The sequence below is a fragment of the Panthera onca genome, chromosome A2 (assembly GCF_046562875.1).
Source record: "Panthera onca isolate mPanOnc1 chromosome A2, mPanOnc1 haplotype 2, whole genome shotgun sequence".
NCBI lineage: Eukaryota > Metazoa > Chordata > Mammalia > Carnivora > Felidae > Panthera > Panthera onca.
Genome location: NC_138340.1, coordinates 63,063,517 through 63,079,175, shown reverse-complemented (window position 1 = coordinate 63,079,175; position 15,659 = coordinate 63,063,517). Strand labels below are relative to the sequence as shown.

Genomic DNA, 15,659 nt, shown 5'->3' with positions numbered 1-15,659 from the left:
TCTCCAAGCTCCCACGACGCGTGGAAGCTGAACTTTACACTTAATGCCCTGCTCCCCAGTTACCTCTGAGCCCGTCCCCCCTTGTCCTTCCAGATGAGGAGGTGCCTCGAGACCACGTGGGCACCTCATTGGACCTTCAGGGTGCTCCCTCATCTCTACCAGCAGGACTCCTGGGTCCAACTTTATTCCCAGTTGTCATCACTGTTTATTTTGATGTTCAAGTTGTGTCTGGTCCTGCCAGCCTCTTCGGGGCTGCTCTTGTGTCCTCGAGACACGGCCCCATCATTCTGTGAGCATTCCTTACTTTCTGGCAAAAAAAGCCGCAGAATAAAAACAAGGTATTGTAGGTTCGTTTTTACTGTCCCTGACTCACACCTGAAATCAGCCATGTCTGCGAGGAGCCCTGGTTTCTTTTACCGGGAAATACGATTATTCTACTCTACTCTACTCCACTCTATTCTATTCAACTTTATTTTACTTTATTTTATTCGTTTCTACTTTATTTTAATTCTATTCTTTTCAACTTTAGTTTATTTCATTTCTAAAGTTTACTTATTTTGAGAGAGAGAGGGAGAGAGAGAGAATCCCAAGCAGGTTCTGAGCTGCCAGTGCAGAACCGATGTGGAGCTTGAACTCACGAACCGTGAGATCACAACCTGAGCTGAAACCCAGAGTCAGATGCTTAACTGACTGAGCCCCCAGGAGCCCTGGGAAGTAGGATTTTAAATCGAGTCCTGGGTGCCGGGTGTGGCCACTGCTGTTGGGGGCTGCTTCCTCGCCGTGGACAGAGCTGGGGTGTGGGGTGATGCATGTGCCGATGTGGATGTGTGTGTGTGTGCACACTGACATCAGTTTTCATTTCTGTCTGTATCTGTGTCTCCATGGAAACCACGGGCCAGACCAGCATCCGATTCAGGCCTGCAACACGGCGTTTCCTGACTCTTCCTGTCCCCGTTAGCGAGGGATGGGCTCTGCTCTTCTTGCCCTTGATGCCTCCCTGGTCCTTCCTCCTGTACCGCCCTCCTCCATGTCCTCGCTCCCCACACCCCTCCCCGGTCCTCACATCCAGCAGCTTCCTGGCCCTCCCCTCCGACCTGCCTCCCTCTGCCCTCACTGCAAACTGCTGCACCGTGGGGCCCCCGGGACCCGGTGTTCATGCAGCTCCTGTCTCCCCACTGATGCTGGGGTCAGGCCCCCCTGCGACAATATGGCCTGGGACCAGGCTCTCCACCCCCACACTGGCGCTCATCCCCTGGCCCGACCTTACTGCCACCCAGGTCCCTTCAGTTCACTGAAATGCTGTGTGCTGTGACCTTGCTCTGGTCCCTGGCTCTTTCCTGCTTGGGAAACATCTGACGTTCCCGCAAGTGGACCCACGGCCCCTCGGGCACCTGTGGGGGTGTTTCTGCCATCGGGGGTAGCGGTGGGCATTCTCCCAGCCATGCCAGGCACACAGCGGCTCCACCAGTGTTTCTGGACGGCTCTGTAAGTGTGTGGGTGCGGGGGTGTGTGGGGAGCAGACCCCACTCCCGCCCTCCCCCAGGGAGCCCCGAATCCTGTGTCGGCATTGGCCTCGTCCTGGGCTCCCGTCCCCAGTCCGGTCTTGGCTTCCGGTCTGACGCCCAGCACTGCAGTTTGCCCTCGCGGTGTGGACCCTGGAGCCCCTGAGGTCTGTCCTCTGCAGGCTGGAGGTCAGGGCCTGGCCTGGCTTCTGGGCTCCCCAGCACCCCCAGACTCCGCTGCCCCCAGACCCCACGTTTCAGCTGGCTTCCGAGGGGGCCAGACGGTGAGCTGAGACGGACGGAGTAGCTGGCCTTGATGTCATGGAAATGCAGAGAAACGGGTTTTTTTCATTCCTGCCCAGCATTTATTGCCCCCGCTTGTGTTGTGTAGAAAACCCCAGACGGAGGTTAGACCCTGCAGGCCCAGGCCGAGGCTCAGACGGCCGCGCTGCAGAGTCAGGCCCACGGCTGAGGTGGGCTTGGGTGTGAGGGGTGGTGTGCAGTTGGGGAGGCCGCGCAGGAGATGGGTCTTGGGCTGAGCCTGGAAAGGCTGTACTTTCCACTCAACAAAGGAGAATCGGAAAACTCTGGGAAGCCCTGAGGGGGGCCCCAGCACCCGCCAGGGCACAGAGCCCAGGAGCCTGGGTCTGGGGGACGCTGCAGGAGGGCCCGGGGAAGGGGGGCTGGAGCAGTGGCCAGCCGGCAAAGTGGGGAGCCATGGCGGGGCTCCCAGTGTCGTGTGCTGGGGGGACTCACTTGGGCTGTCATGTTCTGGACTCGGACCCAAAGCCCCTGGTCTCATCTGTTGATTCTCACCTACTGCTTGTCACCCGTGACACGTACCACGTACGTCTGACCCACGAGTAGTACTAAAGTGCACTGATGTTATGAATGGTGGACTTTTCAAATGAGAGGGGTTTTGGGGTGTCCCTTTGAACACAAGAGCATCTTGGGCATTGGAGCTCCTGAGCACTTGCTGGCCATTTGCAGGGGGTCCTCTGCCCCCTACAGAGTGTGGAGCCCTGCCTCCAGATCAGGGAGCCTGACCACGTTGGGGGGCACTTGCTGGTGGCTGGGGTTCACCTCTGCTGGGTCCATGGGGAAGGCTGGAGGCAGATCCAGCTGGTTTCTGGAAAGAGTGTTTTCAGATAGCAGAATGATGTGCTTCCAGCTCAGCCCCTAGATGCTGGTTGGCACCCCATCTTGTATTAGATGGCGGGGAATCAGAAACAAGTTCGGCACAGATGGCACCTCAGGTCCCGCGTCCCTCAGTGGGGGAGAGGGACGTATAGTAGACACAGGACTGAGAGGGTTGCCTGGGTGGCTCAGTCAGTTACGCGTCCAACTTCAGCTCAGGTCATGATCTCGTGGCCTGTGGGTTCGAGCCCCGCATCGGGCTCTGTGCTAACAGCTCAGAGCCTGGAGCCTGCTTCGGATTCTGTGTCTCTCCCTCTCTCCCTGTTCCTCCCCTGCTCGTGGTCGGTCTGTCTCTCTCAAAACTAAATAAACATTCAAAAAAAATTTTTTTTAACAGAAACAGGACTGAAAAACGTTTGCAAAAAACACAAGTCTGAATGCAGCCCAGAAAAATAGTGATGAATGAATCTTGGAAGTGAATGAATGAATGAATGAATGAAGAGAGGCTTAAGCTGAGTGGGAGCCATGAGAATAAACAGGTGTCTGCATACGAATGGTGTGATGCTGTTTGTTATGTTGCTGTTGTTGTTGTTGTTGTTGTGTGTGTGTGTGTGTGTGTGTGTGTGTGTGGCTGAAAGTCAGAGCTTTGCTGTTTCCCTGCAGAAACAGGAAGATGGGTGTTCAGTGCCGGAACCCGAGAGGTTAATTCTGGCCTTGAATCCGCGGCTGGAATTCGCACATGTGTTAGCCATAAAGGCCTAGCTCTAGCCCACCCCGACTGCTCCCGGCGCTAAGGCATTGGAGTTGCTCACGGAATCAGAGATGCGAAACAGAGTGTTAGAACCACGCAGGGCTGAGCTGTGGTGTGTGGGGGGTGGGGGTGGGGGTTAGGATGGCTCTTGGGCTGGGCACAGAGGCAGGCCAGTGAGCTGAGATCCACTGCTCCACAGTGACAGCCGTGTCCCCTCAGTCCCGTGGAGGCAGGTGGGGGGGGTTCTGGCGAGCTTAGGAAGCGAGCTGTTCTGTCCGTGCATCCAGCCCGGCTCTGGGCTGCCCTTCAGGCTAAGTGACCCTTCCACTTTCCAGGTGTCCGGCTTCCTCTTCCTGTGACATTCTGCCCGGACCCTCCGGGTCACCTTCACCTCCCACGCTTGGGGTTTTAAATTTCTTTCTAAAGCCGCAGAGCCAGAGAGGAAAGCAGGACTCTAGAAAGCGGGATGTGATTGTCCAGCAGCTGGACGGTCCTGAGGATGGTGAGGCGGGGAAGAGAGCGGGGATCCCAGCCCCCCAGCTGTGGAAGGACCCCAATCATTAGCTGCGAGCTTGCTGGGACCCCCACGTGGTCCTCAGCCATCTCTAGCAGGGAGGGCTGCCTGCTTTCCTCGCTTGAAGAGGTGCACTGGAAAGAGAACCTTTCTGTGTTGGAATTTTCCTTCTTTCTACCCCAAACGCACTGTTGGTTAGCTGCGCAGACTGCCCTCAATACTGAGCATTACAGATGCAGGTTTAGTGAACGACACTCAGGATTTTAAAATCCTGGAAGCCTGAGAGCCGGCAGGTTTGATGTTAAGCCCCTGGGTTGGCATTCTCTGAGAGGTCTGAAATCCTAGCCAAGCTGACCTCCAGCCAAAGGCGTGGGTAATCAAGTCTGATGGCAGAGGAAGGTTTGCCCCCCAGCCCTGCCCGGGGAGGCGTTTCTTCTCCACTTTGCCTGCGTTTGGCTGAGAAGGCTTTTGCCTGCTCTGGAGCTGCGGTCTGGGGCGGGGGAGGGAGGGCTAATTCGTGTCAGATGGAGGGGCGCCCGGGGGACCGTGCGCTCGTTCGCCTGGCTTTTGTTCCCGGCGTCTGACTCCTGACGGTAGAGTGGACGTGGAGGTGCCGGCTGCGTCCTTTCGGGGCTCCGGGGTCCAACTTTTCCTGGGACTTGCAGGCGTAGGGGTCCTGGAGGCATCCCAGCCCCGCTCGGGCGCGGGAGAGGGGACAGCGCCCGCCGCGGCCGACCTCGCGGGGCCGGGCTGTGCTCTCTGCGGGCGCCCGGGCGGCCATGCGGCTGCGCGCCTTGACCTCGGGGCCCCCTGGAGGGTGCGCGCGCGGGGCCCGGGCGCGCCGGCACCGGCGCCAGGTGAGTGGGTGCGGGGCCGCAGGGGCGCGGGGCAAAGGGGGCGCTGCGGCTCGGGCTTCTTGGAGAGGGGGAGCGGGGCGCTCGGAGCTGGGAGCGAGGGCGCGGGGCGGGGGGAGCGCTTTGAGACCGGTGCGCGCGCGGGTGGAAGCGTGTCCGTGCGCCCGTGGCTGTGCGCTCCCGTGTGTGCTCGCGTGCCCTCTCTGTGCGCTAGCGTGCACCTTCCCGCATGTTTCTGTGTGCACGCGCGTGAGTACCTTGTGTGCGCGCGCAGGGGGCCCCTAGCGGGGATGCCAGCCGTTGCCTGGTGGGAGGCGGGGGCCCTGGTGAGCCCACGTGGAGTGGGGGGCGCTTCAGGGTTAACTCTCCAATCCAGCTGCCTCTCGAACCCGTTTCCGTGGACTCCTTTTCCCGAGTGGAAGTAGGACACTGGTCGTGACGCAGACCTGAGGAGCAGCGCAGGTTTCTTTCAAAGGGAGAGGGCCGCTGGCCCTGTGCTGATGTCGGGGATGCGCTAGCATGTTGCCAGAGTGCAGGGTCACCGGGGCCACATTGCAGTCCGTGGTGCAGGGGACAGTCCTCTCCGCAGCGTTGGCATTGGACCCAGCAGATGCCCCCAGAAGGTTGAGCACCCCTTTCTTTGAGTCTAATGGTTAGGCATTTAGTGTATTCTTTTTCCCGGAAACTTTTCTAAGGTTCTGAGAAAGCAGAAGTCAAAATGTCAGCCGCTTTGAGTCACTTTGGGTTGCCCTCCATTGCGATTTTCAGTTTAGCAGCCAGGCACTCTTGCTGGGAAGCTTGGGGACTGTGTGTAGTGTGCTGTGCGGAAAGGGCATCTGTCTGGACGCCTGTGATCTGTGGCTGCCATGGGGTGGAAACCTCGGTGGGCGGCTTTAGGGGCCACTGTGTCCCTGCAGAAGGGTTTTGTGGCCCATGAACTTCAGGGTCAAGTTGGTTCCCCCGTCTGCTGGCCAGAATGCCAAGTACCAGAACTCACCCCGAGATCCTCTTTCCCAAGAGGAGAACAGCTCAGGGTGTGCTGATTCAGCCTTTGTGAGGGTCCCTGCCTCGCTACTGTAACATTAGCCCCCTGACCGTAGGGAGAGGTCTGTGCAGTTTTGCACTTGCGTAGAGCAGAGCAGAGGGTTACCCTTCCCCGCTCATGTGGGGCTTTCCTTGCTCAGCTTTGCAGAGATTTTTCTGTCTGAAAAGAGACTTCACAATCAAGAGCGGCACTAATTACTGGGTACCCCTCGGGGAGTCCTCGTGGACCGGGCAGCCCTGCTCGCTGCCCTTCCAACTGTCTGCTCCCGACAATTAAATGCAATTTAGATTCCTGAACCCGAGCTTGCTAAACGCGGCAGCACTGAAGCCTCCCCTCCCCCGTGCACCCCGCGGCCCCACCTCCCCTGGAGAAATGAAAGCAAAGTATCAGGTGAAAACAAAGGCAGTCTAATCCCGTCTAGCTCATTTCACAATGGAGATGTTATGTACAGATGAAGCGTGAGCAGATGTTATTACACTATCTGGAGCGGGGTCCTCGGGGACGCGGCCACCGACCGGGCATCGGCTTCCGAACAGCACCTCTGCTGTTTCCCCCTCCGGTCTTCTAGAGGCGGCCCAGCGGGCCAGGAAACCGCTGGAACACAGTGCCTCTTTCTCCCCAGTTCCAATAAAGGTATTTGTAAGGAATAAAAGGTCACAGTATCCTCCACTGGCCCAGGAACTGGGGCCAATTCATTCCGTTAACAAATGTTAATTGAGGGTCCAAAGGTTCGCCCTTCTGCCAGGCGCCTCGTGGGGAGTGGGGCGGGGGGAGACTCAGAGGCAAATGGATGAGAGCCCCGTGTCCTGCCTTTGGGACGTTGCAATAGAGCATAGGCGAGAAGGCATATAAACAAATGACTGAAACACGAGGGGGGAAGCCTGTGCCAACTGGGCCACTGCCACAGAGGACTGTATTTTTAGATGCCTGAGAGCCTGCTCCTGTCTGAGCACGAGACGGGTGGAGACAGGGTCTGAGCCCACAACCCTTTCCTTTGGCCGTGTGGTTTCGGTTTTGCATCTTTTCCCTGTTTGTGGGACAGTGGTGGTCATGGTTACGGCACAGAAGGAGCCTGCCAATGTCCTGAACTTGTCCTAGGGGCTCCGGCGTCCACCTTTTGCAAACCTCGAGCGCAGGAGCCCCGCTATCATAAAGTTGAATCTCTTGGGGCACCCGGGGGGCTCAGTTGGTTAAGCCTCCAACTTTGGCTCCGGTCATGATCTCGCGGGTTGTGAGTTTGAGCCCCAAATTGGGCTCTGTGCTGTCAGCACGGAACCCACTTTGGATTTGCCACCTCTCCCCAGCTTCTGCGTGCCCTCTCTCTCTCAAAAATAAATAAACATTAAAAAAAAAAGTTGAGTCTCCTGAAAAAACCCGTAATAATAAGGATGTGAACAAGCACATACTAACAGTGCCCTATGTGTATGCAGGATGGATCCTTATAGAATAGTCCATTATGTAGCAGTGGCTCTCAGGCCAGCTACAGATCGGAACCGTGGGATGAGTTTTGAAAAAGTTTGTGTTCTGGCCCCATTTCCAGATTATCTGAGTTCACTGGTCTGGGTGGGGTTTAGGCAGAGTGGTTTCCTTTTTTGTTTTCTAAGGTTCGTTTATTTATTTTGAGAGAGGGAGAGCAAGCAGGGGAGGGGCAGAGAGAGAGGGAGAGAGAGAATCCCAAGCAGGCTCTGTGCTGTCAGTGCAGAGCCCGATGCAGGGCTGGAACCCACAAACCGTGAGATCGTGACCTGAGCCGAAACTTAAGAGTTGGAGTCTGACTGAGCCACCCCGGTGCCCGTAGCAGAGTGGTTTTAAAAACTGACCAGGTGATTCCCTTAGGCTGCCGGGGCACACAACTGGCACCTGGTATAGCGGTTGGTCATTGACAGGAGCTCTCTTCATAGGCAGAAGGGGAAGGTATCCTCTGTGTCCCCAAGTCTAGTGACTTGCCCAGGGTTACAGAGCTTGTACAGCAGGCAGCAGAACCTGTGTCCTGCTTGGTTCATGACACGTTGCCTCCTTAGGCTTGGCAAGGTCAACAAAAACACCACGAGATGACTGATGAAGTGACAAGATGGCTGAGGGACTAGACGTGGTCAGGGAAGACACGGGTGAGAATGGGACTAGAGACGGTCCCCTGGAAAGCTGTAAGCTGCCAGCACTCAGGACAGGTTGAACTGCAGGGAAGGAGAGACCCTCCCCAGCATCTGTTCACACTGGAAACGCCCCTCTGCCAGTTTCCGTCCCTTGGCGGTGGGTGGTGGAGTTGTCTGCCGACAAGCTTGTAAGACCAACTGGGGACAGGAGCTGTGAGTGATTAGTTATGTCTGCCGTAGGTCAGGGAGAAAGGAGTTGTGGTCTGTGTGCTGATGAATCGCTCTTCCATAGACCTCAGGGCAACATTTGTCGAAAACTAGGATTCAGAGTGTTCGTTCAACACCTCGTACTCGCTAGTGTGATGTGGGATCCTGAGAATATACTTTGGAAGAAGATGCAGTTTCAAAATATAATAGAAAATGTGATTGAATTGTACACTTAATTATGTGCCATCTTATAAGTTGTTTTGGCAATTCTAAGTGCTTTGAATTTAAATATGAGTTTTAGAATCCATCTGTAAATGAAAAAAAACCAGATTTTTTATTCAGATTGTGTTGAATCTGTGGATTTTATGGAAGAACTGCAGCTTAACTACATTATCCATGAACATGGTATATCTCTATCTGTTTGGGTCTTCCTCACTTTCTTTCTGAAATGATTTATAGTTTTTCCTTTATAAGCCTTTCACAGAATTTGTAAGGTTTATCCCTGAGGATTTAATATTTTTGATGATGCTGTAAATGGTAATGTTCTTTGAATTTTAGATTCTGAATGTTCATTGCTAGTATGTAGAAATACAGTTTGTACATTCATTGATCTCCTGTCCTTCCACTTTGCTAAACTTGCTTGTTAGTTCTAGAACTTTTTTTGTAGATTTTGTGAGATATTTATTTGTTTCTTTATATTTTTATTATTATTATGTTTTAATTTTTATATCTTTATTTTTGAGAGAGAGAGAGAGAGAGAGATAGAGAGGGAGAGAGAGAGGCAGCACAAGCAAGGAGAGAGAGAGGGAGACACAGAATCCAAAGCAGGCTGCAGGTTCCGAGCTGTTAGCATAGAGCCTGATGGGGCTTGAACTCATGAACTGTCAGATCACGACCCGAGCCAAAGTTGGATGCTTAACCCACTGAGCCACCCAGGCGCCCCTATTTATTTATTTTCAAATGTTTATTTATTTTTGAAAGAGAGAAAGAATGAGCACATGTGGGGGAGGGAAGACAGAGCATGAGCAGGGGAGGGGCAAAGAGAGAGGGAGACACAGAACCTGAAGCAGGCTCCAAGTTCTGAGCTTTCTGCATAGAGCCTGATGTGGGGCTTGAACTCATGAACTGTGAGATCATGACCTGGACTGAAGTCAGATGCTCAACCGACTGAACCACCCAGGTGCCCTTTTTTTTTTTTTTTTTTTTTTAATAGATAGTGGTGTCATCAGTGATTAAAGACAGTTTTACCTTTTCATTTCCAAACTGGATACCTATTATTTATTTTTCTTGCCCGGTTGCACTGATTAGAACCTCTAGAACAACATTAAATAGAAATGTTGATTGAAGACATCCTTGCCTTGTTCCAGAGCTTAAAGGGAAAGCAGTCTGTCGTCGTTAAATATGGGGTTTGCGGTAGATTTTACCAAGTTGAGAAAGTTTCTGTCCTGATTTGAGAGTGTTTCTCAGGAAATGGATCTTGGATTTTGTCAGAGTTATTTTCTGATTAATTGAAAGATTGTAGGTTTCTTTTTAGTTTATTGATTGATAATTGAATGTTCAACTAAGTCTGCCTCCCTGGAACAAATCTTGTTTGCCATGATGTATTATTTAGAAGTGTGGTGTTGTATGAAAGGAGAGAAGGTTAGCACTCCCCTTGACAAGGATGGAAGAGGCCCTCGGGCCTGACAACACGCATACGGTTAAGGCATTGCCACCTACTTCGTGGCATCTAACCAACGTTTAAAAAAAAAAAAAAAAAAAAAAAAAAAAAAAAAAAAGAAGTGTGTTATTTAGTTTCCAAGTACTTGAAGGATTTTGCAGGGATATATATATATATATATATATATATATATATATATATATATGGGATATATATATATATATATATATGGGATATATATATATATATATGTATTTTAATAGTTTCTAATAGAATGCCATTGTGGTCGGAGAACATATTTAGTACAGTTTGAATACTTTTAAGTTTATTTGGACTTGTTTTATGTTCCAGACTGCGTTCTGCCTCAGGAAGCATTCTTCATGCATTCGAAAAGGATGTGTCTTCTGTGCTTGGGGTCAGATGTCAACTAGGCCAAGTTATTTGATAACGCCGTTCAGCTTTTGTGTATCTTTGCTTATTGCTTGGTCTTTCCTGAGGCCTTTTCCCTTGGTTTGTAGATGATGGCCTTTTTCTGAGTCCCCAAATGGACGACCCTGGCATGTGAGCCCCCCACCCCATTCCCCACCATGTCTCTTCCCCTTCTTGTAATGGCACCTACAAGAATTACTGTATTAGGATCCCACCCTTATGACCTCATTTGGCCTTAATCACCTCTTTAGAGGCCCCATCTCCAAATACATCCCATTTGGGGTCCGGGCTTCGATGTATGTGTTTCGTGGGGACACAATTCAGTCTAACACAGGGATAATTAAGTTTCTGATTGTATTTACACATCTGTCTCTTTGTCTCTGCGATCCTGTCATTTCTTGCTTCATGTATTTTGAACGTTTTGTTAATAGGTGCGTACATGTTTAGGATCGTATGCTCTCTTGAGACGTGTACGCTTTTATCATTAGGAAATCGTGGGTAATGTTCTTTGATATGGAATCTACGATGTCTGATAGCAGTATAGCCACTCCAGCTTTCCTCTGATTAACATTATCATTGTATATTTTTTCTATTCTTTGTCTTTTTAAAAGAGTATAATCTGACGACCATTGCCTTTTAATTGAGGTATTTAAACTGTTTGTGTAATATGATTCCTGATACGGTGAGGTTTCAATCTACCACCTTTTCTATTTCTCTCACCGAGTCATTGATCTACTCTCTCTTTTTTGCCATGTTTAGATTAATTGAACTTTTATTTAATTCGTTATTGTTTACATTTTTATTAACAATTTTTTTAATGTTTATTCATTTTTGAGAGACAGAGCATGAGTGGGGGAGGTGCAGAGAGAGAGGGGGAGACACAGGATCCGAAGCAGGCTCCGAGCTGTCAGCACAGAGCCCCACGTGGGGCTCGAACCCACGAACTGTGAGAGATCATGCCCTGAGCTGAAGTTGGACGCTTAACAGACCGAGCCACCCAGGTGCCCCATATTTTTTTATTTTTTTTAATATTTTATTTTTTAAGTAATCTCTCTACGCAGCATGGGGCTCTAATTCATGACCCCGAGATCAAGAGTCACACGCTCCACCGCCTGAGCCACCCAGGTGACCCCTGATTAATTGAATTTGTAAACAATAATTTCCTTTTATCTGCTTTGTGGGATTATTATCTATCTATCCCTCATCATTTTAGTGGTTGCTTTGGGGCTTACAGTTTATCACAGTCGCCTTTGCGTGATAGTATACAACTTCACAGGTAGTAGGAGAGCCTTCCAGTAAAATGCTTCCATTCCTCTTTTCCTGAGCTTTGTGCCGTTTTATTGTATTTACTTTTACATGTGTTGAGCCCCACGTTTCATCATTATTAGTTTTTGCCTGGCCAATTATCTTGTAGTGAGTTTCCAGTATGAGAAAATCTTACGTACCGATCTGCGCACGTACTTAACCATTTCTGGCGCTGTACCTTCTGCGTAAAGCCATCTTTCCGCTCGCAGTCATTTTCCTTGCGCTCAGACGACGTGTAGCTTGTCTTGTGGTGTCATGTCAGCTGGTGATGAATTATTTCAGCTTTTGTGTATCATAAGAATTTTTAAATTCACTTGAGTTTTTGAAAGCTCTTTCTGCCGGGTCCAGAATTCTAGGTTGGCAGATTTTCTCTCGCCACTTTGTATCTCTCTTCTGTTTTCTTACTTGCTTTATTTTCTGAGAGAAATCTGCTGTTTTGCTAATGGTTGTCCCCTGTCCTAACATGCCTTTTCCTACCCTCTGGGGGCACAATTTTCTGTGTATCACTGGGTTCAAGCAGTGTGATTATTGTGTGTCATTTCTGGCACACTTCCTTTTTTAGTGTTTGATGTTTATTTTTGAGAGAGAGAGAGAGAGAGAGAGAGAGCAAGGGAGGGGCAGAGAGAGGGGGAGACATAGACTTTGAACCAGGCTCCAGGCTCTGAGCTGTCAGTACAGAGCCCGACACGGGGCTCGAACTCACGAATAGTGAGATCATGACCCAAGCCATAGTCGGAAACCCCACTGACACACTTCTTGTACTTGGGATTTGTTCTTCAGTCTATGGGTTTAGAGTTTTGCTCAGATTTTGGAGAAGTTTTAGCCATTATTTTCTCAACTATTCCCCTCCTTTCTTTACAGAGGCCCCGGTGACACCTGTGTTAGGCTGCTCGAAATTTCCCCCCGCTCACTGATGCTCTGTTCATCTATCTCTTTACTTAGGGGGTCTCTTCTTTCTGTGCCTTGTTTCGGGCAGTTCGTACCGTGACGCTCGCACAATCCGCATGCGCGTGCTCGTCAGTACCCGGCTGGACGGTTCAGAGGGCCCTCTGCACATCTTAGGTCTTCCATTCAGCTCTGTCTTGTGGTGTTCGGGCGAGTGAACCCTTTCTGCTTTGTTCTGTGGACGCTAAGCACCGTCTCTTCCATCCCGGTAGTAGGTACCTTGGCCCCCTTCTTCCCTGCATCCTGGGACCTTGCTCGGTGCAGGAATCTGGGGCAGTCACAGAACTCGGGCCACTTTTTTCCCTGCCTCTGAGGAACTAGATAGATTGGTTCGCCTGTTCGTGAACCTCCTATAAATAGGCATCACTGTGTGCTTTTGTGTCGGAGTGTTTTTGTTTAGCACAGTCATGCTTTTGATGCCCACCCGGGATGCGTGACGTCCATGTGTATTAGCAGCAAGCTGTTGCGTGTACCTGAGACAGTGTTCCATGGTAGGAATATATCAGGCTTTCTCTGTCCAGTCTCCTTCTGATGGACATTTGGGTTATTTCCTCTTTGGGGCACTCTTTTTATTTTTTTATTTTTAATGTTTATTTTTGAGAGACAGAGAGAGAGAGAGACAGACAGACAGAGTGTGAACAGGGGAGGGGCAGAGAGAAAGGGAGACACAGAATCCGAAGCAGGCTCCAGGCTCTGAGCTGTCAGCACAGAGCCCAATGTGGGGCTCAAATTCACAGACCGTGAGATCATGCCCTGAGCCGAAGTGGGATGCTCAACTGAGCCACCCAGGCGCCCCTGACTTTTATTTTAGTGTTTATTTATTTTTGAGAGAGAGAGAGAGAGAGAGAGAGAGAGAGAGAGAGAACATGAGCAGGGGAGGGGCAGAGAGAGAGAGGAAGACACAGAATCGGAAGCAGGTTCCAGGCTCTGAGCTGTCAGTACAGAGTCCAACGCAGGGCTCGAACCCACGAACCGTGAGGTCATGACCTGAGCCGAAGTCTGATGGTTACCTGACTGCACCGCCCAGGTGTCCCTGGGGCACTATTAAGTAAGGCAGCACTGACCATTCTTGCACAAGACTTGTGGGCATATGCACTTATTTCTGCCTTAGCGTCTGCAGGAGTGACATTGCTGGGTCACAGAACTGGTGTAGATCTAAAAACATTTATAAGAAACTGTATTTGTATCATTGGAGTTACATTCTTGGTAACATTTCATCTCCCAGGGAGTTGAGGCTTCACCTGGTGGTGGGTGTGGGGCCTCGTGAATCCACGTGGGTGTCAGTTACTGGGTGGGGGTGGGGGACGCAGCACCACGCATCACCAATTGGATAGGAGGACTCGTGTTTGGTTTCTAAGGCAGGTTGAGGTTTTGTAAGATTATCAGATGCGGCCGTGAGCCTTGACCCTCCCAACGCGGGTTGGGTTGGTAAGTGGTTCGTTTACTCTCAGGACCAGTGTGCGTAGCGGATTCCGTGCTGTGCCAGGTTTAGGGAGGAACCATGAATCTGACACACTGGTCGTCCGTGACCGCTTCTCCTTCCACAGACGTGCACATTCCCTCGGAGAAGCCAAGGGGCCGGGATTATCAGTCACTTGGCTTCCCCTGAACACAGTGGTGCTGTTGGCCGAGCACTTCTTCCAGAGGAGCAAGCAAGCGATGAGGTCCGGGAATGCCTCTGGGGTACTTTGTCCGGGAACTAGGTGGTTGTGCGCCCACAGCGTGGGAGCTAACACGCGATCACATGAACAGCACTGATGAGTGCCGGCTCCCGACTCCCATCACCCATTTGCAGGGGGATTTGTGGGCAGGGTGGGGGTGCGCTTCCGTGGGGGCTCTGGCGTCGAGAATGCTGACGGGGTATCCGAGGCTCCCCTGGGGAATCCCAGCGCCGGCTTCTCCTTCTTCTCTGTGTAACGGGTCAAGTTCCTCTTTTAGCTCTTCCCAAACTCCGCCTGGACGCCTTGTTTCCTGGAAGGGAAAAGAGCGAGCAAACGCCCTAGGAATTGTAGAGCTGACGGCTTCTCCTTCTGCGTTTTCAGCCAGAAGAGTTACCGAGCCTGCACAGCTTTAAGAGCACAGCCTTCAAAAAACCCAAGGTGTGCGGGGTTTGCAAGCAGGTTATTGACAGCCAAGGGATTTCATGCCGAGGTGAGTCTGTGTTTCTCATTCTCTTGCTGTGAAACCGAAACATAGCAAACAAACAAACAAACAAACAGAAGACCAAAATGAAAACCTTCTTTTGGGAGTTTCCAGAAGTTAAATCGCAGAATTCCCCTTCCTGGCCTGTGTTTATCCCCCAGCCGTGCTGGGCAGGGACCCACCGTATTTACACAGATTTGTGCCGGGAGGAAGCTCGTCCAGAAGGAGCAGAGAGTTACTGGTGTCGGGTTGGGGACAGCAGTGACCGTGCGGGCGTGACTGCCCTCTGTCCGGCCCGTGGTGTCCATGATGCTGGTCATTGAGTCGTGTGCTCTGACCCCCTAAGAGTTTGCAAATGAACGTTCTGCACCTTGGGGGCAGGGCTTGCTGTGTGGGGCGCTTCAGCCCGCTGTCAGGCGCCACTGCCGTCGGGAGACAAAGCCACCAGCTTCGCCGTCTGATGCTTAAGCACCGGGCGGTCGACATGTTTGCGACATGTTTCTCCCGCTTGCGCGTTAATCAGTCTGTGACAACGGTGTGTAATGGCTCCCTTGAGCCCTGGAGTCTGGGCTGGGGGTCGTGGGTCCGCATCACAGGGCGGGGGAGGATGGTCAGACTTCCTTCCGCAGGGTGAGGAGGTGACCCTTCCTCACAGTGCTTGCCGATGGTGCTCTCGGAGACATCAGTCTCGCGGCTGCCAGCAGTGCCCCCCTGCCCGACTCCCTAGAATCTCAAGAGACCTTGAGGCCTCTTCTTTACTAGTGTGTGGCCCTCTCCTTTCTCCCTGGAGGTGGCCTGTGTGACAGGGTCTGGGGGACCCCCTTCAACTGGTTCCCTGTGAGCTGCACCCCAGGCCAAGAGAGGTCTTGCATGGCAGGCTTTGATACTCTTTTGTTCAGGGATCACTCTGATGGCTCCCGATGTGGCCGTGACATTGTCAGGGGATAAAGGCCTGTGGAAAGACTGATCTCACGGGGGTAAATCAGGAGAGTTGGGGTATTTTCGGCATTCTGAGGACCGGGCCTATCCCCTGCCGCATGGACACACCTGTGGACATATGGGGGCAGGATGTGGG

General features: G+C 51.8%; 1 protein-coding gene and 1 non-coding gene across 3 annotated transcripts in view; both read left to right on the top strand.

Annotated features, from left to right (window-relative positions):
* TNS3 (tensin 3) overlaps positions 1-15,659 on the top strand; it is a 217,308-nt gene that overhangs the window by 32,932 nt on the left and 168,717 nt on the right. The window contains exons 1-2 of one of the 2 annotated variants that reach the window (XM_078442616.2): positions 4,444-4,761; positions 14,485-14,593. The exons of the other annotated variant lie outside the window; for it this stretch is intronic. Of the exons in view, the coding sequence (XP_078298742.1) occupies positions 4,684-4,761; positions 14,485-14,593 (187 nt within the window). The 5' untranslated portion in view covers positions 4,444-4,683. Of the gene's footprint in view, positions 1-4,443; positions 4,762-14,484; positions 14,594-15,659 lie in introns of those variants that run through there. 2 annotated transcript variants of the gene reach the window in all.
* Positions 9,723-9,848, top strand: LOC145715321 (U6atac minor spliceosomal RNA). Its single transcript, XR_014137358.1, has one exon. It is a non-coding gene; the product is annotated as a U6atac minor spliceosomal RNA (small nuclear RNA).